Source organism: Papilio xuthus, unplaced genomic scaffold (genome assembly GCF_000836235.2).
Source record: "Papilio xuthus unplaced genomic scaffold, Pxut_1.1 DF827756.1, whole genome shotgun sequence".
Lineage (NCBI taxonomy): Eukaryota > Metazoa > Arthropoda > Insecta > Lepidoptera > Papilionidae > Papilio > Papilio xuthus.
The window spans coordinates 222,912-247,766 of NW_013530893.1; the positions used below are offsets into that span (position 1 = coordinate 222,912).

General features: G+C 33.1%; 3 protein-coding genes across 6 annotated transcripts; 2 read left to right on the top strand and 1 right to left on the bottom strand.

The window, feature by feature from the left end:
- The first annotated feature begins 6 nt into the window (after positions 1-6).
- TBC1d7 (TBC1 domain family member 7) lies at positions 7-2,562 on the top strand. The gene is made up of 6 exons (XM_013309892.1): positions 7-235; positions 444-640; positions 803-981; positions 1,278-1,373; positions 1,575-1,704; positions 1,892-2,562. The coding sequence occupies exons 1-6, from the start codon at positions 49-51 to the stop codon at positions 1,985-1,987; spliced, it is 885 nt and encodes a 294-aa protein (XP_013165346.1). The 5' UTR covers positions 7-48; the 3' UTR covers positions 1,988-2,562.
- A 283-nt stretch (positions 2,563-2,845) lies between these two features.
- On the top strand, positions 2,846-14,252 carry lqfR (clathrin interactor lqfR). Of its 2 annotated transcripts, none has more exons than XM_013310207.1 (11): positions 2,846-3,037; positions 5,995-6,196; positions 6,478-6,606; positions 7,065-7,173; positions 7,691-7,804; positions 7,882-7,963; positions 8,448-8,617; positions 8,779-8,950; positions 9,165-9,403; positions 9,704-9,829; positions 13,442-14,252. In XM_013310207.1, exons 1-11 carry the CDS (start codon positions 2,988-2,990, stop codon positions 13,807-13,809), a joined length of 1,761 nt encoding a protein of 586 aa, XP_013165661.1. In that variant the 5' UTR covers positions 2,846-2,987; the 3' UTR covers positions 13,810-14,252. The 2 variants fall into 2 exon arrangements, with proteins under 2 accessions (XP_013165661.1, XP_013165660.1); XM_013310206.1 differs by having other exon boundaries at positions 9,701-9,829; positions 13,442-14,251.
- A 6,547-nt stretch (positions 14,253-20,799) lies between these two features.
- Positions 20,800-24,485, bottom strand: S (EGF receptor activation regulator Star). 3 transcript variants are annotated; one of them, XM_013310181.1, is made up of 5 exons: positions 24,259-24,485; positions 23,515-23,794; positions 22,497-22,870; positions 22,007-22,189; positions 20,800-21,549 (listed from the first exon to the last, which is right to left on the bottom strand). In XM_013310181.1, the coding sequence occupies exons 1-5, from the start codon at positions 24,268-24,270 to the stop codon at positions 21,418-21,420; spliced, it is 981 nt and encodes a 326-aa protein (XP_013165635.1). In that variant the 5' UTR covers positions 24,271-24,485; the 3' UTR covers positions 20,800-21,417. The 3 variants fall into 3 exon arrangements, with proteins under 3 accessions (XP_013165635.1, XP_013165637.1, XP_013165636.1); XM_013310183.1 differs by lacking the exon at positions 24,259-24,485 and adding an exon at positions 23,980-24,122; XM_013310182.1 differs by lacking the exon at positions 24,259-24,485 and adding an exon at positions 23,958-24,122.
- Between the last annotated feature and the right edge of the window lie 370 nt (positions 24,486-24,855).

Below are 24,855 nucleotides of genomic sequence, written 5' to 3' on the forward strand. Positions count from 1 at the left end.
TGTGATTTCATGAATATAGTTATGCAAAGGATTTAAGTTATAGTAAAAATGACAGACGAAAGGAATTTCCGTTCGTCCTATTACGAAAAAGTGGGCTGTCGTGGAGTGGAAGAAAAGAAGTCGTTAGAGATATTAATGAAGGAGAAACCATGGGATAAAGTTAAATTGAAGCAATTTTGCCTACGTTTTATGGTGCCTGCTTCTTATAGGAACTTAGTGTGGAAAGTACTACTTGGTGAGAAGTTATTTCTTAGCGTAAAACTTACAATACTGTCTGTTAACTTACTATTTGATTGAAATATTTCTAAGATAGTATTTCTCACTTGAAAATAATACGATAAAGTTTTTATAGCTAAAAGAAATGAAAGGATACAAATTCCAACACTGGTTGTTATCATAAATGACAAGACTGTTGAAGTTAATTATATTTAACAATGTTTCAGATATAATTCCAGTGTACGCAGACTCACATCAATTTGTAATGGAACAAAGGAAGCAACAGTATGGGGATCTGCTGTACGCTGTGGACATGCTGGATCTGGTAGACATGTCTGCACCGAGAACGGAAATACTCCTAGCCATGTGGTTACTTGAAAATGAAGAGAGAAGACCACCTTTATTTCCTGAAACTAACTTTAATGTATGTAATTGTTTAGAACTAATTGTAGTGTTGCCTGTTATTTCAAAAGATGAAAGAAGCAGCTGGTCACCTTTATTAACCATAACTACGAAAACCATAGACAGAGACTATTTTTCCAAAGCCAATAATTTCAACCTTAAATATTCTAGTTTATTTTTTCAGTCAGCAGACACTTTCCTCCCAATTGCGAAGACATTGATAGAACTGTATGACAATGAGGTGGATGTCTACTGGCTGTGTAAGAGTTTAACAGACATTGTACGCAACATGCAGAAAGATCTTCCCAAACTGAAGGAAGCATTCCAAAGCATGCTGGAAAAAGAAGATGTGGAACTTTTCAAGTATGCAAATACTTATATATAGAATCATCTTTTAATTTTAATCAGTTTTAATTTTTATGCTACACTAGCTGTCGCCCGCGCTTCTATCCGCGCGGAATTAAAAAAAATTGTAGCCTAAGTGTTTTTAAGACTATGTTCTACATCTAACTTTCATCAAGATTTGTTCAGGCATTCTGAAGATATCTTCTAACCAACATCCATCTAAACATTTTGATTTATACTAATAGTAAGATTATGAAAAAGTAATAATAGTTTTTTCTTAAATAACCTATTATTATAAATTATTTTTACTTCAGCCATCTTGTGGATATCAATGCGCTGGATGTTCTGCCTCTCACGAAGTGGTTTAATTCCTGCTTTGCCGGTGTTCTTGATGTAACTTCACTGCCAAAGTAAGTACTTATTCTCATTACCACAGAATACATTGCTTTCTTTACAAATATCAAGTCAAACTTGGTTAACCGAGGATTGGATAAGTCAGAAATGTTTAAAGGCGAGATAAATATCACGGTGTCTTGGTCTTTTGGTTTGCTAAGTTTGATTTGTATTGTTAAAATCATTAATTGAACTTAGAAATTGTGTTGTTTATGTAGGATTTGGGATAAGGTGTGCAGCGGCGCGCCTAAAATCCTCTCCGTTGTTGCTGTGATGCTGGTCATTACGCTGCGGAGGAATATATTGAAGGCTCAAAATGGAGATGAAGTTCTTAAATGTGTCTCAGAGGTACTAAGTTTAAAAATACTTTAAAATAAATACTTGCTATGCTTCGAGTAGATAGCACAAATATATTGTCCCTCGGCTTAAAAAATAATTAAATAAAGCTGGATATTATTGTATATTTTTAACAAGTAAAAATTGTTGACGCATTGCTTCTAAATAGCATAAAATTTAAACAAAGTTTTCTTTTTAGATACCAGAACAATGTGAGGAAGTGGTCGCAAATAAGGCGATAGAACTGTGGCAGTATGGCGCCCAGCCACAAAATGATCAGCTCGCCAAGAAATGATGTATGACCTTCTAATGGGCTGGCCCCATTAGAAGTAAAAAGTGTTTAACAATCAGCCAAGAAGAAGAACCTTTATGGAACATCTGTGAGAAGAAAATTATGATCGCAGCGCCTCTAATACTTCGCTAGCACACTAGCGCCCCTTTCTCCGCTCTCTCTCTTTATCTTTCACCTGGCCATATAAGTTTGTGGGAATTAGACTATAGAAGTTTTTGATACTTGAGGTGTTATGCTCTATTATGCTTTTGAAATGTGCAATTGCCTTGTCTACATTAGAAGGGTTAAAAATGGTTCAGGCTTTTTAATAGGCATATAAAAACCTTAGGCTGTTTAATTATTGTAATGTACTGACTTTGTTAGAATATACGCGTAAATGCTTTGTAGTAAGTTTGTCTTAGATTGTTATATATTTTTATTTCATAATCATTTAGAATGTCGATCACGTTTAGAAAATACACAAATATAGCAAGTAATTTGGTCAATTCTAGATTTTTCATCATGTAACAGTGTTATAGTCTGTGAATGTGAAATTAAATCTTGTCGTACCTTAATAAATGAAAGCGTTTGGAAAAGTTTTTAGAGTTTTATTTGTGTACGTCTTTACTATGGGACTTTGTCGAAAAAAACGCAACGCAAATTACAAGACAGTCGAAACCGATTCATTCCTAAACTGTCCTAAACGGCGAACAGCGATTATTATACTCAGTAAAACAAATAAGAGTGGAAATGTAATCCTTCTAATTAATGCAAAATTTATAAAAGCTTTTTTTATAATTTACAATTTAGAGAGAAATAAATTGAGGTCTCAATTCAATCAAAAAGAAAAGTGCTGCACAAATAATTTCTTGAAGTGTTTTCACATGGCAATATTTTACTCGCCATTTTGCAATAATGTCAGCCAAATCATCAGCTCGCGTTTTAAGTTAATTTTTATGTTGTTTTACTTGAAATTATAGTGATTTTTTTGTTTTGAAAGAGTAAAAGTTTATTCTGGTGCAAAATGGATCGATTTATAAGTATGTGGAAAGTACGGGAGTTGGCGGATAAAGTGTGAGTTACTACAATATTTTAGATGATTTTTATGTAAATTAACTCTGCGTTACTCATTAATATGTTTAATTGGAAGGCTTTTAGAGCAATTAACACGGTACTAGTGCCAAATGAGATGTTATATTACTCTATAACTTTGTAAGGAACTGAATAAATGCACTACTAATTTTGGGATCTCTCACAGTATTTAACTATTTTTTGTTAATAAAGGCAACATTGAACTAATTTAAGGGGTAAATATCTATTTCTTGGTTTATGTTAAGGCTTCCCACACATTAAATGTATTATAATGCTGATTTATAAATCAAGGACAGAAACTTGTTTGAGATATTTTGCCCAAGGTTGTTCCACAGACTTTTACAGATATCATTTTAATTTATTTTATTAATTGAATGCTGTACTATTAGATTTAACTTTCTTACTTTAACATCATTACATTTATTTACTTATTCTCCTTTCAAATTATTTGAGATCCTGTTTCCTTTTTATTCCCAATGAAGTCAATTATATATGCCCATAGAAGTATCACCCACTAATAATAAACATATAGACTAGTTCATTATGTACAAAAATAAAATAAGTACACATATTGATGATTTTATTATTTTCAGTATTGTTTCATTTTTAACTAGATGTTAAAAATTTAAACAGTGATTACTATGTTATTTAATGCACTTGTTATGTATGTTTTATCAAAAACATATTTTTCTTACATTATCTATAAAAAGTAGATAACAACCTAATTACAAATAATTGTTAAACCTTCTATTGTGGTTATAGTATTAAGGAATTTTGGTGATTTTTTGGTCCTCTAAACAACTGTACATATCTAACTATAGAATGTCATCGAAAGGTTGAGAACCATCACAAGTAATCATAAGTAAAATACATAATAGAATTATGTAAACAACATTTAAATTCAAGGCCACACAAAATTCATTTGTACATTTATCAAAAGATATGTTGTACAAGAATTCAATTCTATACTTTTTATCTTATTTAATCTGATAAACTATCATTGCACTTAAAAATAATCTCTCTCGTTTATTCCAAATGGGATTGACAGAAATAAGGAATAATAATAATTATGTAACTATGTCCGCATGGAATTAAAAAACTTTATAAGTAGCCTATTTGTTCTTACAGATTATGTTCTACATCTGTGCCAAATTTCATTATGATCTGTTGAACCATTCCCGTGCTATATTATAATAAACATCCATCCATATAAACATTTATAATTTTAGTAATATAGTTGTTGGACATGGAAATGGAAATTTATGGTGTGAAAGTGGATAGCAGTGTTGGTTAGGGCCATCATAGATGGATCTGTGCTGTCCAGTGTGTGTTTGTGATCTCTGCCTACCACTCTGGGTTAATATTCTGTGTTTTTGTTGTAAATTTTGCACAAATATACTTATTGAGAGAATACATTGCAATTTTTTTTTATTTTAACGGCTTTACTTTGATTCTATAAATCATTTGAAATATTATTACATATTGTCATGACAAATGGTAATCTGTTTTAAATGAACATTTAATGAATAACCATTAAGTTATTTTTAAGGTGAAACTGATTATCAAATTAATACTTAGTAAATAATGAAATTTCTAACTAATAACTAAAATTTCGTCGCAAATTACGACATTTTTGTTTCGCGAATTTTTCATATACTTTCCTTTAAAATTCATTTAAGCATATTTTTGCTATTAACTTTGTTCAATACTGGTTTTGTAGGATTGAGGGAGATAATATATTATCAGTTACTCAAGTGAGGGTGGCCTTGTTTCTGTTAAGATGTGTATCTTTCTATTTAAAAATATAAAACTTGTATACAGTCAAACCTGGATAAGCTAGAAACTTCTGTAAGAGTTATTGTCCCTTGACCATCATAATTGATAAACTCGGGTTAGAGGCAAATCTCCATAAGTGCGAATACTATTGTGGTCTCTTGGACTTTTGCTTATCCAGGTTCAACTGTACTTGTAACATATGAAAAACTAAAGCAGTTAATTATCTTTCACAAAGACAAACAATTTTAATGTCTTTATCATCATCAGCTCACTATATGTCCCCACCAAGGGGCTTGGAGCCTACCCTAAGTTAAGAGTGACTAGGTCAGTCAGTCAACCACGTCAACGGCCAAGTCTAGTCTTGTTTAATGTCTTATTCTTTGTTAAATGTCTTTATACTTGGATAAATAACCAGACGCGTTGATAACGTTTTATAGGGTTCCTTCAGATTTTTTTTAAACTTTTCAATATACATTCACTCCAAGAAGAGATTAAAGATTTTTTTTTCCGTGCTCTTGGTACACTTATATCTCTTCTTACTACTCTTAATACCGCCCTTGTTAACATTTCACCAATGTTTGATGTAAAAATATGTGGAACCAATCTGTTTATAATATGTCGAGACATTTTTGTCGGCGTATTTGGGTTGCACAACGGCCTTGAGGGTAACCTTTCTCCGCGAATACAAGTTGCATAATTCATGCATATTGTCATATATATACAAACCTGTTCAATTTATATCAGCAATTTATATTTTAGTGTAATATCATGGAATTATTTTTTTTAATTAAACGATATTGAATTTTTTTATGTATTATATTTATTAAAATAAAATCATGTTTCGATGCGTTCAATTTAATACGCTTTTTCAATTATATTTCCTTAAAAAGTGTTGTAAGTAATTTTTTTTGAAAGTTTTTAAGTCTAAATGAACGAGTAAAAAGTTTTTATTTGAAATTCGGCAGTAAAATTTTCAAACTTATACCTAGTAAGGTGAAAAAACAACCATGCTTATTTTTGCGATATAACCTAACCTAACTTTAACGTTATTGTTGTAGTTGTAAGTGGTGTAATTTAGTCGTCCTACTTACCCCTAATTAAGGGTAAGTCGGGCCGGGCCACTCGTTATACGAGTATACAAGTTGATGAGCTGCTTGTTACAGTACAAATGTGGTGATGAATTACACGGAGGTGGAAGGCAAGGTGCGAGAGGCGACGTCGGACGAGGCATGGGGTCCCACCGGCCAGCAGATGCAGGAGCTGGCGTTGGCCACCTTCACATATGAGCATTTCCCCGAAGTCATGTCAATGTTATGGCGGCGAATGCTGCACGACAACAGAGCGCATTGGCGCCGCACCTACAAGGTAAGGTGTACTCTTTTAGCTTTGTAACTTTTTAATGTCGAAGCGAGGATTATTTGGTAAACAGAAACTTTAATGAAGCGTCAGTATTTTTAAAGGCATCAATGTCCAAATGTTTGGGACCGGTATTCTAATATTGTGCTTCGTATCCTAGCGTCAACCCTTGGGCTTCGTTGCCATGGTTACTCTATTGCTTAACTCGCTGTCGCCCGCGACTCCGTACGAATATGTATGTAGTTAAGTATTCCACATAAAAATAGTAAATAAACATGTGTACATACCAGTGCTTGCTGCTGCTGAGTTACCTGGTGCGCAACGGATCCGAGCGTGTGGTCACCTCGGCAAGGGAACATATCTACGACCTGAGGTCTTTGGAGAACTACACCTATGTTGACGACCTCGGCAAGGATCAGGTCAGTTGTAGCTCTTTGTAACATTAATAGGTTAATGTTGCTTGCTGGAAAGAGAGCAAGCGCCCACCTGGATTTTGCCGAAATAACGAAGAGACCGCTGCCCATAGACATTCGCAGTTGCAGATGCGTTGCCTACCTTTAATGAACCTATAGGAAGGGGAAATATCCTTCTTCTGTCAAGTCCACTTACTCTTTCCTTACTCTTAGCAAAGGGTTTAGTGGGATGTTAAAGGGGACTAATATTAGGCCTCCGGCACGCATATCCATCAGACGACACGCGGAATTACTTCCACTTGACACCTGTCTTCTAAATTAAACTTAGTGGTTTGTGGCTTGGAATCCCGACTGTCGTGAACCATATCCTAGTACATAATTTTCTTTAAACTATTATAAATATAAATAACATTAGCGTGGAATAAAGTCAAAGATTTATAAACAGTGAAATGTTTTGTACGCAGGGTATAAACGTGCGGCACAAGGTGCGTGACCTGATAGACTTCATACAGGACGACGAGAAGCTGCGAGAAGAGAGGAAGAAGGCAAAGAAGAACAAGGACAAATATATTGGTGAGACCACACACTATACTTCTCTCTTCATTTAGGATTTTCAATTGTTTATGTCGAAGTAATAAAATGAAATTACTTACGTCTATTAAATCCAAATAAATAAACTAAATGTATTATTTCATTATCGTCGTTTTGCGCTGATGGTTCCGGTTGGTAACTGTGGAGAAGATTCAAACTAATCATCAGATACGTTAAGTCGGAACAAAGCAAAAGTAGAAAAGAAAGAAAAAAATAAAAGGAAATTTATGGCGCGAAAGTGCGTGGCACTGTTTGTTGGAGCTGCCTGATACAGACTCATACCGTCCAGATGGATAAAATACTCAAGAAGGGTGATATTAAGAGCACCCGAAACCGATCTGCATGTTTGTGTAGATGTATGAATGTAAAAGAAGAGAGGTGTGACAGGACCATGCCAAATAGAGTTCCATGGTCTCTGTCTACCCCTACAAGTTGCAGGCGTGAGTTAACCATGTATAGAGATGAATGGTAATAGTTTTTGTTGTATGTTTTATTCTAGGCATGTCATCGGAGGCGGCAGTGATGGGAGTACGAAGTGGAGGTGGAGGTGGAGGTGGGGGCGGAGGTGGAGGTGGGTGGGGCGAGTACAGCGACAGAGCCGCGCCGGGCTGGGGTCAGTCACATACTGCTATAACATATAACTGTATTGTACAATGTTGACACAATATCATGAACTAATTTGTGTTTCAGATGATGTGAAGGAGAGAAATGATGATGATGATTACGAAAGAGATGATTCCGATGGTGATTACGGACATCGGAAACCACAAAAGTGAGTTTACAAACAAATAATCATTTATCTTGTAGTTTATTTATGTTACTTTGAACCGGATCCGTTCAGCTGTTCTCGAGTTATGTGGACATATGTAAATCAACTCTAAACCGTCTCAAAAGTTCTGTTTATATAGGCTTAAACTGTTCAAGAGAATAATCTTACACATCATATCATACATTTAAATGTGGTTAACGTCAGCATCAAACATCTGTTCCACCGAGGTGTTTGCTCGGTGCAATACCACCACCACAAAGGAACAGGCGCCAAGTGGAACTCATTCTAAGTATGGTCTGATCAGTTTGTGTGCCGGAGGACTCATTTTAGTTCTATGTCCCTTCCCGCCCTTTCCTTGCAAAGAAAAGGTAGGCAGGGGAAGCTTAGGAACATATCCAATTGCGTTCGCTTCGCCATTTCGGCGCTTTCTCGTTTGCCACTTTATGATATATAAAAAATGTAATAATTGTTATAATATAACTTGCAGAGAGAACGTGTATAGAGACGCGGAGGTGATAGACACCAGCCCGCGTCTCTCTCGCTCAGACAGAACTGAGCGCTCTGAGCGCACTGAGCCGCTCGGCAAGCCGCTCAGCATCAGTCTGCGCAGTCCCGCCAAGACTAAGCCCAGCACACCGGTCAAAAAGATTGATCTAGGTAATACTATGTTTTAATATAATAATAGCTTAATCTGTAGCCTATATGTTCTTCCAGACTAGATTCTACATCTATGCAGCTGTTCTGAAGATACTGTCTAACAAAAATCCATCCATCTAAACATTCGCTTTTCTAATATTAGTAAAATTATACGTTTCCAGGTGCGGCAGCTAGTTATGGCAAGTCAGCGGCCAGTCCAGTGCCTGCTGCCAGTGCTCCGGTGTCACAGAACTCTCAGAACTCGCAGGATCTACTGGACGACCTGTTCAAGACGTGCCCTGCACCCTCCAGCGGCAGCGCCTCCCTCGTACTAGAAGATGACTTCGACCCTCGGTTAGTACAAATACAATTGTTACATTTTATTAGTTATAAGAGCTAAGTTTACCTTCGTAGCATTTCTAATTGTGAGCAAAATCCTTTGTTTAAAACATGTTGTTATCTCTGTGTTATTAAAGATAATGACAGCAATGGCCGGAGTTTTTTGCATTTTTCATCACAGTTTTGTGGCATTTCAATTGAAGTAACTTATTATACTTTAACTCCTCAGTGCTGAAGAGCAGAAAGCAGCAGACGCGGAGTTTGGCGACTTCTCCGGAGCATTCGGTGCTGCTCCCGCCTCGGCCCCTGCCTCCGTCACCCTGGCCCCCGCCCCCGCCGCCCTGGCCCCCGCCCCCGCAGGCCTGGTCGCCGCCCCCGCAGCGTCCTCTGACGGTTTCGCGGACTTCAGCAGCGCGTTTTCACCACAAGATACACTTGTTGCAACATCACTTAACAACAATAATAATGGTAAAATTATATTCTTAATTACTGGATTTTTGTCGACTTTCAAAAGGAGTCTGTCTGACTTTATTTTCTATTCGGAAGGTAGTTTTTTAGTTATCTAGGATTGAATTAGTGTTATTTCATACTGTTTCATTATTATGGCTTTGCTTTATTGTAATTAAAGGTAATTTGTTGTGATAAATTCGAATGTAATAAAGTTTTTTTTTAATATTTATGAGGAGGGAAAAATTGTACGACATTGAGAATTTTAAATATGAATAAATTCATTTGAAATAATAGTTGAAATGTAATAAATTTCAGTAGCAGCGCCGGCAGCATCGAACCTGGACCTGCTGAGTGAGCTGACTCCCCCGCCCCCCACCACTGCGCCCTCCGCCTTCGGGGAGCTGGACGCCCTCACTGGACACTTCTCAGCTATCAATATACAAGGTAAGTCTCAGTTTACACTAAACATGTTATACCCTTCTTAGTAATAGAAATAATTCATACATACTGTTGTGTATATTACTAACGAGCACATATCAAATGTATATTTCTTTCTTATAATTGAAATATATAAGCTGGCGAAAAAAATTGTAAATATAAATTAAATATAAATAATTGTTTAATATATGTAAACTCTTTATAACGTCTCTATGTAAGTTCTCACTCCTTATAACGTCACTCTATGTAACGTCTCAATCCTTATAGCGTCATTCGGTGTAACGTCCAATACCTTAAAACCTTTTTCGATATTTTCGTGTGTATTCATAAATAAGCAAATGTTTTGAGTGAAGTAAAGATTTAAAATGTTTATTTTAATACGAATTTAATAGATGGCGCTTTATACATTAGTAAATCGGGTTCTTGTGTGTGTTTTTTTTTTCTTTAAAATAGTGTCGCAAAATGGTCGGTCAGTGAGCGACGTTATATAGAGTTTACAATGTATGTGGGATACATATTATATAAAATAAATGAAAATACATGTGATGATAAGAATAAATGTTGTAAAGTATGTTGATGTAGTTTTGGGCACATTCAGGCTTTTCTATTTGCAGGAGAGAATGTGTGCGAATGTGTGGGGCTGGGGCAGGGGCAGGGGCAGGGGCTGGGGGAGTGCATGGACACGCTGCTCAACTACACCTCCTTCATACAGTCCGTACAGTCCGGCACTGACGCCCGCAACCTCGCCGCCATCCTCACCGCCGTGTGCCGACATCTGCCCGGACCCCTCACCGTCTTCCACTTCACCGGGGACCGCCCGCCCCTCATACACCATCTCCTCCTGGACATGTACTCTCAAGTGTTGACAACTTTAATACGCACATGTCTACCTCAGTGGCCTCTCTTCAAACATCATATTATACATATTTTTACAATAGAAGAAACTTTTCATACGTCACAAGAATCTCTGACGATACTCTGTGGATTTTTAAAAGACGACAATCAACCGGCGGTACTCGATGGTTTGTCTACAATATTACTTAAATATGCGAAGAGTGATGCTGTGCTCGCAGCTGTTGTACACTCATGTAAAATACAAGAAAATCCTGATAAAGATTTAAATAATAATTGGCAGAATTACGTCCAATTACTGGTGACATTACCCGAGCGAGTCGCCAACAGATTGACTACGAAGACGCCAAAAGAATTTTCACATGAAAATTACGCATATATATTAGTATTTCAAATAATACGTGCACTAGATTTTATGGTCGATAGCAACTATTATGCTGGAATTAAATATAATTTGACAAAACTATCTTATTTGTTGTCTAAAGTTGTAAATATTTATAATAATACAACGGCTGTTATGAAATTAATCGATGTTATTATCGCATGGTGTGAAACTAACGATTCTACGATGTATGTGAGGTGTAAAATAATACAAACTTTATTAAATCATTTGAATCGACAAGCGATTGATAATGTTTCAGTTATATTATTAAATAAATCACCTCTTTATTACAATAATAATGAACAACCGATTAAAAAAATACTCGGTAACAATATTGATGTAAATAAAGATTGGAAAGACGTATTAATGTTTAGAATACCTTTTTATGTAAAAGCCAAGAATTATACGAATACAAGAATACCAGAGAATCTCGTATATTATATATGTACAAGTAAATATAATGTTGACATACTCACAGATTTAATATTGAGATTAGCTAACGCATGGTCCGATGTTAAATCTAATAATGTATCCAGTTTGGAAGATCATATGTATATATCTGAAATTCTAGTCTTATCTGTCAAATATAGAACTAAATTAGCCAGAAAACACCCATGGGAATTAATGGAACTTAAAAATATATTATTCAAAGGAATGTCTAAACATCTTGATATTTTAGCGCAAGAGTTAAGATGTGTAGGTATGGCTACTATTGAAATTATATTCAATATATTGGCTGAAATCGATGAAACGGACAGAAAAGCGGCTGAACAACTGAGATTCGATTACTTAGGTATGGGAATGACATGTACTAATGTACATAAAACATTGAAAGATTTGTCTATGAAATGTTTCTTAGATAAAAGTTCAATAAATCGTATAACAATAAAACCAGAGACAATAAATCTGAAGGAAACATTGGATACAATAGCTTATAGAGTGATAGATGAAGATTTAAGACCGTCTCAGAATACTTTGGTTACTTCAGCTGTTAAAAGTACTGAGCAGACTAAAGCTATAGTGAAAGCTATAATATCAGCTAAATTAGAAGACATGGACAAAGATAAGAATGAAGTAACTCTAGATTCTGACGACGACTTACAGCCTTATGATATGAGCAACGACGTCACAGAAGCGTCTAAAAAAAGACCGATGTACTTACGAGATTTACTTGAAATTCTCACAGAAGCGAAAGATCTTGATACTTTCGAAGCTTCACTGTTAGTTGCCGAAGAATTAGTTGAGAAACAATTAAAACATGATGATAAAAAACTAGCCGTAGATTTGCTAGATTTGTTTATACATCTAGAACAAAAATATCACATGGATAACTTTGATAGCATCAAGTTTAATATATCCGTCGCGATAGTCTGCAGTCAGCCTACAACTTGTGCAGAACATCTCTGCAAAGAGATACACACAGATGTAGGAAGATATTCTATCGCAACGAAACTGTTTATGCTAGACGTACTCTCTGAGTCTGCTAATAAAATCGCCGGAGTTAAATCTAGACACGAGGAGAAACCTAAATCTATCAAAGTCAAACATAACGATGATGTCCCAGCTGAAGAAATAATACGACGACGTTTGATAAATAAAACTAAATATTTCCATACAATACGACCGCATCCGTTCTCTAAAGCGACGATTAACCGTTTCGCTGCCGTCTCGGATTCTTTTTTCTATCCCCTCGTGGGTGGTTTTGGTCTAAAACAACTAACTCTTAGTCATCACAACCAAAAACAAGATGTTGATAATATTCTTTTGCTGAAATATCTTTCTGTTGTCGGAAATATTATTTTGATATCGAAAAATTGTCCGAAATGTCCGAATTATTGTCGCGATGTGATGCGGATGGTGCTCTACTTGAGATTCTCTCCGGAACCGAAGATACAGAGCAGTGTTATATCTATCATAGCATCGATAATACTCGCGTTACCTGAGTCGATGTTGCGAGGCGAGTTCTTGGAATCGATGTTAGAAGTGCGCGCCTGGTTCATCGATTGTCTTTCCAACTTGGATCTGACTATGAGACTCGGAGGACCTAAGTCTGAGGCGGCCATATTTGCCGGACAAGTTTTGCATTTGTTAGAAAAGATTGTGACATTAGAAGGTTAAGAATGAGGCTATTCAATCTCTTTTACAACTACCCACCGTTTCCCGAGCATGTATTTGTCTGTTTGTGCCACTAGATATAGTCGTAGTTATATCACATGTATTTTGATTTATTGTAAGTGTTATTAGATTTATGATCTCAACAAAAATGTTTTTTTTTTATTTATACTTGATAGATATGTCTAATTGATAAAAGCCGGCGACTTTTATAATATTAATTACCTCTTTGGTTACTTATTCTTTGTTTATTCAATGTATAAATTCAACAGGAATACAACCTACATTAGGTCTGCTGCAGCCGATAGCTCCGAACAACAACAGCAACAGCCAACAACAACAACCTAACACAACAAACAACACGAAAACAACAAAACTGGGCGCCACGTGGGCTGATACAACGGGGGCTATAAACATAGATGTAGACAACCTACTAGCCCCTAGATCCCCGAAATCCGCCCCCGCCCCATCTATAAATCAATTAAAATCCAGCCCCAACAGCCCTGCCCACCAACCTTTACCCCCCACTTCCTTCCCCATGGGGTTCCCGACACCCCTTATCAATAATAATTATATAATACCAACAGGAAGTAACAACATCCGACCTCCATTCTCTAACCAAAACTCATTCCTTCAATGATATTGGTTATTGGCAGATGTATGCCAGAAAAGTTAAAGTTTTGGAGCAAAATAAAACCTCAAGATGTTTAAGTTGGCACGTCGTTATAAGTTTACTCTTGTTTTATACGTGCCAACTTAAATGTAATACTATTGTCAACCCACGCAGTATTTAGTGTTGCTAACGCTAAAAAAATAATAGTTATCTATTTGTAATTGAAATTAGATTGCTCCAAATCATTATTAGTAACCTAAAAGTGGGTTTGTGGTACGTTTTTATACAGTTTTGATATTAACAGATACAATGGAAACGCAAACCCATGCGTAGTAATTGCATATCAATGTATATCACATGATATTATTGTTATATGTTATATACTGTGTCTCGTATTGATGATAGAGATGTGCTGTCGATTCTTTAAAATATCGATATTCTTTATATAATAATAAGAAATTAAACGTAATTTAATTCATAACTTGTTACTTTATTTTAGAAAAAACGAGATTATTTTTAAAGCAATATTTAAACTACATAATATAAAAAATATTTCATAGCGGATTGTATTTTTTAATTGTTCACATTAAAACTTTGTGATAACAAAATAAATCAATGCATTTTTTATGCAAAAGATTACAAATGGACATTAAAATATTAATTAAATTAAAGTGTTAATTAAATTAAAGCATGTGTTATTGGAAAAAACGTGAAGTATTTGCAACTGAAAATGAAAAACCTATTTTTAATAATTTTGTCTGTCTGTCTGTCCGCAAGACCGCGTGTGTTCCAAGTAATCTCTGGAACGGGTGAACCAATTTTGACGGGACTTTGACTTGAAGGTAGCTGATATACACAGGCATATTGTTGGCTTTTTAATTATGCGCTGACAAAGCCGCGGGCGGGCGCTAGTTGTAAATAAAACAATAAATATCGATAATTTAAAATCGACACATCCCTAATCATCAAAACGATGACTAGTTAACTTGTTAGTTGTAATTATAATAAACAAGTGCTAATGCAATAAAATACATTATATATTATGTTATATTCATTTATCCATACATTAAATATAGCAGCGGGCGATTTACACTAAACATCGGTTAAAACAACATCTTAACTATCGACAATGTTCAGCCGAATTAACCGATAATTATCAATTTTGGTCATAATTAAATTAAAAATCTCTTTAAGTGAGATTTTCTACTTTATTTTCTTTATATTAAAAGGCAAGCATTCCGGTTTTTTTAATATATTTTCTTGTACAAATATTATGAATTCCGAAGTTTTATACGATATTTTTCTTATTATATTTGGCATTTAAATCCATCCCCTTTTGCTCAAAAATAATATTAAATTATTTTAAATACTGCATAATTTTGAAATAGTTTTTTTCATATTCGATATTAAAATCGCTTACTTGCTTACACAATACTATACTTTGTTAAAAACTTGATTTGAATGACATTTGACAGAGAAAATTATGTCAATCTGTCAAAATGTTTTTTTTTTTACAAAACTGGTCTATTTTTTTACAATTATGCAAAAAGTTTCTTTTATATAACTATTAAAATTTGTATCTCAATATAAATTGCATTTGATATGTTTTTATTTATAAATTTTTTTTTCTAAATAATAATTTCGTATTCACATACACAATGGTGCTGTTCACGATTTATGATAGAATTTTTTGCAATTTACCAAATTGTATTTTTCTAATCTTTGACCAAATTACGCCTCCATTCCTTTCTTTAAGACTAAACTTACTATGTGTTAACGTTATTCCAGATTCTTTTTACAAAATTATGCTTGTTTTTTAAATTTTTACAGCCACATAAATAATTTTATTATTAATTTGTAAATTTGCGACTTTTAAATTAAATATTGGCAACATTTTTTTTGCAAATAGCAAGTTTATTCAAATCTTTATTTCGTATCGTAATTATGTATTAGACGATCATCAATTAATTTAATATTTTATAACTAACATTATAAAATTACATCATAAATTAAAATAAATAAATAATTCAATTGTCACATTCAAAATGACATTACTTTGAGTTGAAATAAACTAAAGAATCACAAGTAAACCATCACAAGGCAATAATCTGCTTGCAGATTGTAGATAAAACTTGTTGTTAATATAATATATAATAATTAACTATTTATATAGAATATTTTTTATACCAGCTTCGTGAACCGTAGAATTTCACTGCCGTAACACATCACCATCCCTTTCATTCTGACAGAACAATATGAATACGAACACCGCAGTGTGATTCTACGTTTATCTTTGTCAGCCAAGTCGTAGGGCTGAATTTGTGCGATACATTAATCCTTAATTAGTATTATCAATTAATATAAAAACATCATATTAAGTGTTAAATAATAATTAAAGTTGTATAAAAATCAGGCAATACAATGTTTTGATTAAAAGTACTTACTTTAAAAGTTTTTTTAGTTAAATTTCTTGTCTTAATATAATTTTATTGGAGCAATAATTTATTTACTGCATGAAATTGTGCCAATAGATTGTGTATTTCATTCTTATATCGTAACAGCGTTGTAGAAAGGCAGCTATTTTTAGTAAAAACTAAACATTTTATTAGTTTTCTTTTACTTGGTGCTTTTTGTGTTGAAAATGTTTATAAATATCAGGTGATCTTCGTCTTTGTCTAATTATGTGAGCAAATTTATTATTAACAATTGGTCAAATACTACGCGTCTACAATAACTTGAGATGTAAGGTGAATGACGTGTTTTTACTGTTGGCTTCCACTGCAGAAACTTCGATATATCACTTCTATGTTTTTGAAAACAGTAGTGGGAGCCCTATCTTATACTAACACAAATGTAACTTTTTCCCGTATGTAAGTTTTAAAAAACTTGTAGCGTAAACAGATTTCAGTTGACTTGAGTACTATTAATTTTAAGTTTATCTAAAATCAATATATAAAGACATTGTGATGCGAAATATATGGGGACCAAAGTCGAAATAATTATTGGCATAATATTCCATTTTTTACTTTTCTTTTAAAATTAACAACCGATTCAAATATGACGTCACACTAAAGTGATCAAGAACTATTATAACATAGTATATAATTAATTCAATCTTCAGCTCACTATATGTCCCCACAGAGGGGCTCGGAGCCTACCCTATGTTAGTGCACAGGCCATAGTCAACCAAAATGGCCAAGTGCGTGTTAATTTCACATTTATCTTTGAATTTCTTCTAAAATATGTGCAGCATCACGATGATCCTTCATCGTAAGAACGTGGAGTAAATGTACATATGTAAATGGAAAACACTTTGGTATATGGCGGGATTCGAACCCAGGTCCTGCAGATTACAAGTAAAGTGCTTAACTTCTGAGCCACCGACGCTTTACATTCTCATTAATTTATGGTGAAATAAAATCTAAAATCAATTTAATATATAGGAATGTATTATTTCTGAAATGTCATGTAACATTTTTTTCGTATCGTGTCAAAATGTCTTTATATTTTGGATTAGTTTGTGCTTTTTATGTAAATTATGGTGCATATATTTCTCAATATTTCCTGTGAACATGTAATTTTTTTTTGTGTTTGCACGTTTTATTTAAACTGTTTGAATCAAAATTATGTTATGATTGATGTTATTTTTTAGTCTACATCTTGATATCTACGTATTTTAAATAACGCAAGATAAATATTTAAAAAGTCAACTCTGTAATTGGTTTGAAAGAAGACTTATGTATTGTCAAAATAATCAAGCAATTCATATAATTTTTAATTATTTCTTTCTTTGTTCGCATTAAAAAGGATTGAATATCTTCATTGTATATAAAATTTATATTAATTTTATTAAGTTCTTCCAATATTTTTTAAATGATTTAAGAGCAATAATTTTGTTTAATTTTAACTTTAGTTGTCTCATTTTAGTGTATATTTAGTTTGACATATAAATGTGTATTCGCACAATATAATATAATTTTTAAATTAATAGTTTTCTTGACGTCGCCGGCGTTTACTTACGTGTATAAAGTATGTGGTAAATTCATTTTGTTTGTTCGTCAATGTTAGTATGAAAGTTTGGATATGACAAGGTATTGGATAACAGTAATTGTTCGCATCCCAGGGAAGTATTAAATAAACATTATTGTAACTAATATTATCTTGTTTTATTTTATATATAATACCTTCTACTCATCTTTATATATATAATTCTTCTGTGAGTGTGTATGTCACTGAACTTCTCTCAAACGACTGGACCGATTTTGATGAAATTTTTCGTGTGTGTTCAAGGGGATCTGGGAATGGTTTATATTCACAATTTTCATCAAATATTAACTTCATATTAATTTATTCAAATTAAAGACGTGTAGTCAGGACAACGTCTGTCGGGTCCGCTAGTATTATATAATATTCTACAATACTCCAAAAATATAACAGTTTACCAACTAAAATATACACAAGTAGCTCACGAAGTAGAGCGGATTAGAAAAAGTTACTCCCACGTGTTGAAAAAGAAAACAATTTTTTTTTAATATATCATGTTGACGAAATATGACTTTTCTTCCCACTTATTTTAATTAATTTAATAGATAATGTTTAAACTTTAGTTTCATTCGACATTTCTCTACGTAATTTCAATCCACTGCCAAAATTGTATTGAAATATGTTTTTCAGTAACCGCGTTAGGTTTAGGGTGCAGCTGCCCAGTGCGCCAGAGTCGAATACCTTATCTTTAGAAGATTTCTCCCGTCACAAAAATCTGGCAAGGGGCGCCGGAAATGCATCAACCGGCCCTGTTATGTCTCTATTTCTTCAAATATCATTTAAAAGATCGCAAAATGTTTTTATACAAGTATTTCTACAGTGGAAACACATAACTCGAACTTAGAACGATGTGGAATAAGTTTAAAATAAAATGAAAAGACATTTGTTCATTAAAGCGTTTAATTTGTGAAAAATATTGGGCTCATGTGAAACTTAATCTAATATCTTAATTAACTTAAAAATATATATCGATTAATTAAAAAATTAAAATCGTCATAACTTAATTAATTAATCGCAAATTAATTCATTATTTGATAATATCCAATTAATGATCAGATTTGAGGAAATACTTTTTAACATAAATATTCGATGTTCAGTCTTTTTAAAACAAACGGAATCACATTTAAATGGCAAATATTAAAAAAAAACTTTAAAATTATTGAAATTATAAAATATGCAGAATACACGGAATGAAATGAAAATTAACAAATAATTAGGAACAATTTTAGTATAAAAATATTTAAAAGTTAAAATAAATATTTGTAAAATCGACATTACCGAGTCCATTTGATAAAGCTCAAGTGCAAAATGCAATTATAAATATTAACATCGGTTTTCACTGACGTAAACATGGAAGAAAATCATTGTTTCAAACATTCAATAGATAATAAATATTATTTAGACGCATGTCACTAACCGACAATGTCATTAATTTCCTATGGATTTTGAAAACTGTTTAAAATGATGATATAAATATATCAGTTTGTAATATTTCTGTAATTATAACCTTGTTAAGATAAAAATAGTTTCGTTTGTGTAATTCAATATTATAACATCTATGTGACATACAAATATACATCGTATTCACACAAACACACACACATACATTATTGTCACAAGAGTTATGTGCGAACAAAAATATTAGTCATTTCTTTTTTATTAAAATATTTTTTTATGTTGTCCGTACTTATATTATTTACTTATTTTAATCGAGACAAAAGAACAATAAAAACTATTTTGTAGTTGCTAAAGGTAGAAAATTTAGCAAAGGAAGGCATAATGAGTAAAATTAAACAATCAAAATGACGACTATCAATTTGAAAAGACAAACAACAGTCAAATCTAGACAACCTTCATAAGCGAGAGAATTGGGTTAGCGAGAAACCTCTAAAAAAAGCGAGAAAAAATATTGCGTTCCATTGAACTGTAGCTTATCCAGGTTCGATTGTATTTCGCTATCGGGACGGATTTGTAATAGAAGGAAAATGTATATCACTTTTATATCATCAAAACCATGGAAACGCGAGAAACTCGAGAGGAGAGAAATCTCTATAAGCGAGAAACTCAGGTTACAGAGATACCTCTATAGGCGAGAAATAAATCGATGTCCCTAACATTCTATTTTAACCAAATTCATCTGTTTAGTAAACGAAGTTGCCACTGGGATGGATGGACGTATTTTCATTTAGAAATTAATAATTTTAATAATAATTTTGTTTCAGTCTAATTATATGAAAATATAACAATATTTTAATTATAATAATTAAATAATAAGATAAAAAAAATGGAATAGTTTCATAAAGAAACTTTAAAATACACAACCATTAGACAAAATTAGATAAATTCTAAGACAATTTGAAAATGTCTCATTTCTCATTAATGCAATTTAATATTGTTACTAACAAAAAGCTTACTAAATTACATTTATATAAACTACCGTTCAACATATTTAAAAACAACAATATCCACCTTATACGCTGTTTTTGATAAAGTTATTTCTCATTTTTTTTTTATTTTCCTCCTGATTTTTTCATATAAACATAAATAAGGCACAGATTGAACTTACGAAGCGTTTGAATTCTTAAATTTATCAACCAAATGTTATCTCTAAAATATTAGTAATTCCATATATCATATATTTATGTTTAAAAAGAAACATATAATTAGGTCACAACATTAATTGTAGTCATGTGTAGAGAGAAAAAGTGAGGCGAAAAAAAAGTTACTCCAAAGAGTTGGAGTAAATTTTCTCATTGTTAAAATTTTTAAATTAAACTTGATTAATATGAATTAAACCATTTACATATTAAATATATATAGTTATTATTCAATTAGTTATTCGAATTAAAAAAAATCGTTATTAAAAATATGAGCTTCCATATTTAGATCATAAAAATATAATTATAGATTAAAAAAATACTTGACAAAGTTTAAATCATTAATTAAAATATTATTTATCTATAATTACCTATATTGGAAATTATGCAATTATTATATTACGTAAAAAACGTAGACACAATTAAAAAAAATAATTATTTTTATACAATCATATGGTCACTTTGACCATACGGTCACGTGACTTACGGACACAAGTGACCACAATTAAAATTAACATCACTTATCATTGAGATACCTTTAAATATTAAAACATTTTGAGATTAACAACCAGACACACAATTCCCGCCATTTCAAAATGGCCGACGATCACATTAATTTAAACATTAAATCAAATTGTTAAAAACAATATTAACATTTTAATCATGGCCAATATTTAAAAATTACTCGAAATATTACTTAAGTTGATTTCACACTAGGGTAGAGCATTAAGACATAGCAGTAGAACAATGTACTACAATTATTTGAACACACAAAACAGCATAACAACAAAATTAAAGAAATTGAATGGAGATTTTAAGTTAAATTTAGAAGTCTCCCTTAGTGATTACTAGTACTGAATTATACTACTCTGGCTATACTACCTTAGTGTGAAATTATGTTTCGAGTATACCAAACTAGGTTGTTAGCGGTGGATTGTAATCATAAGTTAAAAATAAAAATACCTAAGTATTGAGTGTGTACCTTCAAGGTGTATCAGTTGCGGGGTGGACTGAGCGAGTACATGACGCTGTCAGCAAAAGTGGCCGCTACTGTATAGTTCTTGGTGGCGAGGAATTCTGACGTCTTGTTGCGATATGAAGCGTCCGTTGAAAATACTTCTATCACCTGTGAACATATCAGAAAAAATTATACTTGAACATATTAGTAAGTAAAAACAGACATAAATATTTTTGACGACATTAAATGATTCAGTGAAACACAAAGCGAATTGTGTCATAAAAAATAATATAACTTTATTATAACCTCAAATATTTCTTCTCATATTTAAATACAATAAAATTGGAGTTTCTGTATATAACATAGAAAACAAACTTATTTTGTGAAATGTATTTCCCTAGTTGATAACTAATAAACTAATTTTATAATATTTTATTCTATCTGTATGTCTGTCCGAAAGGCTGAGTTTGTTCCGGGTAATCTCCGGAATAGCTGGACCATTATTAACAGAACTTTGAAGGTAATGTGATGCAGGCGGCCATATTATAGGCTATTATTTCTGGACTGACGAAGATAAAATAATAACAATAAGAAAATGTGTATGTGTGTGTAGAAGGGTATGTACCTGCAGCTGTAAGTCCGGCAGGTGGTAGGGCAGGTGTGTGAGTGCGGGCAACGCAGCCTCCCCCGCCAGCAGCAGCAGCTGCGCACGCGCCGCCTCCGCAGCCAGCAGCACCGTGTACAGAGGTAGACAGAGCACACGAGACCTGAACGCAGACCCACTGCTCTCCGACTCTTGATATGTCACCTGTTTCAAAAAAAACCCCATGTAAAGTTGTGGTATTTAAAGAGTTAAAGAGCTACACTTTTTAGGGTTCCTCGAAAGAAAAATAATCGGAACCCTTAAAGGATCACTTTGTTGTCTGTCCGTCAGTGTCACCATTGTTTTTGTTGTAGGATTAGCCAGTACTTTGTACGAATTATATTTTTGTTTGGTTTTCTTTCCATCAAAACTTACAAATTGCATATAAATAAAATGGCTATATCATGTAAAATAATATAACTCAGTGAAATTAAAATGAAAGATGCAAAGTTAAAAAAATTTGCAAATTTACCTCACGAGGATGATTAGTAGGGCTAAGACAAGCATGCAAAGCCCTGGCCGCTCCTCTCAAAGCCAAATAATCTCTTGCCGCAGCTCTGACCACAACACCATCCCAACCACGTACTGCCTCAAGAAACAATGTAGTGTTATCCCTCGGTCCTTTAGGCAGGAACTCTACAAAAGTCCCTTGTTCCTCCGATCCAAGTATTTGATCCAGGATTTTGACTCTAGGAGTGGGTTCAGGGTTTGGTGGCTGGACGTGTGCTGCCCGAGGCGCAAGGTGCAACTGCCTCACGTAAGCGACAAGAGGTGGTGACTCCTGTGGTATCTTAGCCAGTTCGTAATCACGAGACATGTTTAGACGAAACTGTTGTGCGCCCAAAGCTAAAACAAAACAGAATAATTATATAAAATAGGAAAATTATTAACTTTCTTTTTTTTTAACTAAAAGATTTTAATATTTTAAATGTTTCTTGTAACATTCAAGACTGTTGATAGGATACGGTTTAAGACTATAGTTGAATGGCTGGATTTGAACTCGGGACCACCTGATCAGAAACCTGTACCCTTGACCATAACGCTATTTGACACTCAACTTTAATAATATAACTTTGTGATACACAAGCTTAACTTGCTCCGAAATTAGTACAGTTGAACCAGGATTAGCAAGAAATCTTTATAAATGAGAGTCATTGTCTGATCTCCACAATCTCTATAAGCAAGAAACTTGGGTTCGAGAGCAAATTCTATCAGTAAAAAAACAATTCACACTCTCTTACACAGGTGGGACTGTATATAAAATATAATGTAACAAAATTATCTAGCCTCGAGAGAGAACTGTAGTTATCACAATTTATTTTAAGTAAATATGTAAAACCTACTTGTATATAGCAATTGTCAATGTCCTAATCACCACTAACATCTATGAGTTGACAATGACCACACAAGAAATACAATTGAACAAAGATCTATTGTAATTTAATTTCACATATATAAAGTCAGAAAAGTTTGTCAATGAAGTGACTTACCCACTGTATCCATATAAACCAATAAAACAGTCATAACAGTAACAAAAGTCAGTAGAAACAAGACAGCAGGCAGTAGTTTCCTGTATAATTCATTGGGTGATGTCTTTGTGAATGATGGAATGGTCAAACGAGGAGACCGAGTCACAACAGGAACTACAACAGGCACAGGCACTGTTTTATCAGGTAAAGGCTTCGGTGGAATGTTCTTGTCACTGCCCTCCGCTTGCTCCATTGTATCACAGGGCTTGGAGTGTTCAGGTAGTGTTTCTTCTGGACTCTTCTGAAAGATTATTGTAATTGTAACAAATTCAACACAGAACCATTATAATGTAAGGGAAAGTTAACTCAAGTTAACTAATGAGTATATAGTTATTGAAGAAAACATATGAATTATGCTATTTGTGTATAATCTGTAGTAAAGTAACACATTGAAAATTGCATACTAAAAATAATGTAAAAACCAACACAAACAGTTGCCCACACTTAGTTCACTTTGAAATAATTTAATCTGACCAAACCAAATAGATTTTTACTGGAAATGTGTTATTTTAGATAAAATTCACACTAAAATTTCAACATTACGACTGCCAAATGATATGAAACCTCTCATTGTCAAGACGACAGGTGCTAACCTTTTTTTGTTTTTTTTTCTTACGTAGCTTATCTCAGATGGTAATAGTCAAATTATATTTTATTTGGTGCAAGTATTAATAAAATTAAAATATAGTTTACAAGTATACTTACTTTTTCTGCCATAATTAAAGTTTATAATGTTTTTAATACTTGTGTAACAATAACTCTACACTTAAGTTTCCACAAAAAAAATTATGATTTTGTCCCTATTGTAGAGATTCTACCATATCCAACTATAAATAAATCATTTCTACACGCTCTTTACTGTATTTAACACAATAACAAAAGAATTTATATGAATACATTAAACAGGTGAACGAACGCGTGAGTCATTAAAGACTATGTGTAGACTAGACTGGACAAGTTATGTAATCTGACAGATTTATATTTTTGATTAAATCCCTTTGACGAATAAAAATCTTTTTCTAACACCAAAATAAAGATAAGAGCCTACTTTTTATAATTAAAAAACATACAAAACATTCAGTATTCTGATTAAATAATTAAAATAGTCTCATCAAAAATGTCTGTGTTATAATCTATGGTCAGGTGGCATAATTAAGAATCTTTCTCGCTGCTCGCGCGCAAATTCAAAGTCTCCGTGTACTTACACTTTAAACTGTATTTATCAAAAACATGTCGACTTGTATTAAGTACCACGTTAAAACTATAAAGTAGTAAGTGGAATAAAAAATTGTCTCAAACGCT

What these genes read in the sequence shown, in the direction of transcription:
- TBC1d7 (XM_013309892.1), top strand. Translation starts at nt 49, where the DNA reads ATGACAGACGAAAGGAATTTCCGTTCGTCCTATTACGAAAAAGTGGGC. An exon ending in AGTGTGGAAAGTACTACTTG is followed by an intron (nt 236 to 443) that starts GTGAGAAGTTAT and finishes ACAATGTTTCAG; the next exon opens with ATATAATTCCAGTGTACGCA. An exon ending in TTCTTAAATGTGTCTCAGAG is followed by an intron (nt 1,705 to 1,891) that starts GTACTAAGTTTA and finishes TTTTCTTTTTAG; the next exon opens with ATACCAGAACAATGTGAGGA.
- S (XM_013310181.1), bottom strand. An exon ending in GGTTTATATGGATACAGTGG is followed by an intron (nt 22,871 to 23,514) that starts GTAAGTCACTTC and finishes GTTTTGTTTTAG; the next exon opens with CTTTGGGCGCACAACAGTTT. An exon ending in CTACTAATCATCCTCGTGAG is followed by an intron (nt 22,190 to 22,496) that starts GTAAATTTGCAA and finishes TTTTTGAAACAG; the next exon opens with GTGACATATCAAGAGTCGGA.
- lqfR (XM_013310206.1), top strand. Translation starts at nt 2,988, where the DNA reads ATGGATCGATTTATAAGTATGTGGAAAGTACGGGAGTTGGCGGATAAA. An exon ending in GGACATCGGAAACCACAAAA is followed by an intron (nt 7,964 to 8,447) that starts GTGAGTTTACAA and finishes TATAACTTGCAG; the next exon opens with AGAGAACGTGTATAGAGACG. An exon ending in GAAGATGACTTCGACCCTCG is followed by an intron (nt 8,951 to 9,164) that starts GTTAGTACAAAT and finishes TTAACTCCTCAG; the next exon opens with TGCTGAAGAGCAGAAAGCAG.